The sequence below is a fragment of the Cyprinodon variegatus genome, unplaced genomic scaffold, assembly GCF_000732505.1.
Source record: "Cyprinodon variegatus isolate N-32 unplaced genomic scaffold, C_variegatus-1.0 Scaffold1336, whole genome shotgun sequence".
NCBI classification, from domain to species: Eukaryota; Metazoa; Chordata; class Actinopteri; order Cyprinodontiformes; family Cyprinodontidae; genus Cyprinodon; species Cyprinodon variegatus.
The window spans coordinates 164,756-165,787 of NW_015151789.1; the positions used below are offsets into that span (position 1 = coordinate 164,756).

General features: G+C 39.9%; 1 protein-coding gene across 1 annotated transcript in view; it reads left to right on the forward strand.

Moving 5' to 3' along the window:
• Positions 1 to 497: 497 nt before the first annotated feature.
• LOC107102884 overlaps positions 498 to 1,032 on the forward strand; it is a 10,690-nt gene continuing 10,155 nt past the window's right edge. The window contains exon 1 of the mRNA XM_015402333.1: positions 498 to 656. Within this exon, the coding sequence (XP_015257819.1) occupies positions 514 to 656 (143 nt within the window). The 5' untranslated portion in view covers positions 498 to 513. The remainder of the gene's footprint in view (positions 657 to 1,032) is intronic.

A 1,032-nucleotide genomic window follows, 5' to 3' on the forward strand; every position in this document is an offset into this window, starting at 1 on the left:
GATAAGGGGTGAATATGTTTTACTGCTCCGTATACTTCTCACCTTAAAAGGATTGATATTTCTATATCTTTTTAAAATACTGCATTCAAATATAGTATTTAAAATAAATGTGTATCTGCTTTAATGGCCTAAGGAGCCATTCTCGAATCGTGCTCAATGTCTGCACAAAATCAAACCAAGGGCTTAAATGTTCCCTCGGCCACACCTTGAACATCCCTGCTGTAAAATTTTATTCAAAAAATGCCAAACTCTTTGTGCCCAGGCTTCTTTACCATGGAATGTGTTTATGCTGAAAGCTCAGTGAGGTAATAAAATCTTTAGGTAGAGAACAAAGATGAGGCCATTTAAAAATCTATAAACAACAGCAATAGCTGTCTGTTTAAATGATTATAAGAGGATAGGATATAGTTTGTTGTAATGAGGATTTAAATTTGATTATTTTGTGTCTCTTCAGGTTTCGTTGAGGTGGTTCCTTGGTCTCTGTCAAAATATCTGAATGTATCTCGAGGTTTTATGTCTCATAAGGATCCAGGTGATATCCACTACTTTGGTCAGATGCCTGCTCTTAGTGACTGCCTCTACAGATACATGTACCAGTCAAGATATATGGCCTTCCAGGACCCAGATGAGCTCATCTTGCCCCAGTCTGTCGACAGGTACAACTTTATACAGACTCAACAACAATCAAGAACAATGTTAAAAGCCAGAGGCGTGCACAGACATTTTGGGGGGCAGGTGCTCAGGAGGGGGGGGAGGGCACTTTTTAGCGCACGTCTAACACTTAATTATAAAAAAAATAAACGCATGTTGAATGAAATTTGACTTTTATTTGTAACATTCTCTAAACGTGAGTTTTCAATGGAAAAAAGTCACATCACCAACAGAACAGACTAAAGCATACTTCTTTCATCTGGCTCATCTCCCTGTTTTCCCTCATCCATCTGCTCTCCCCCATCCTGCTGTTCTCCCTCATCCATCTGTTCTCCCTCATCCAGCTGTTCTCCCTCATCCTGCTGTTCTCCCTCATCCTGC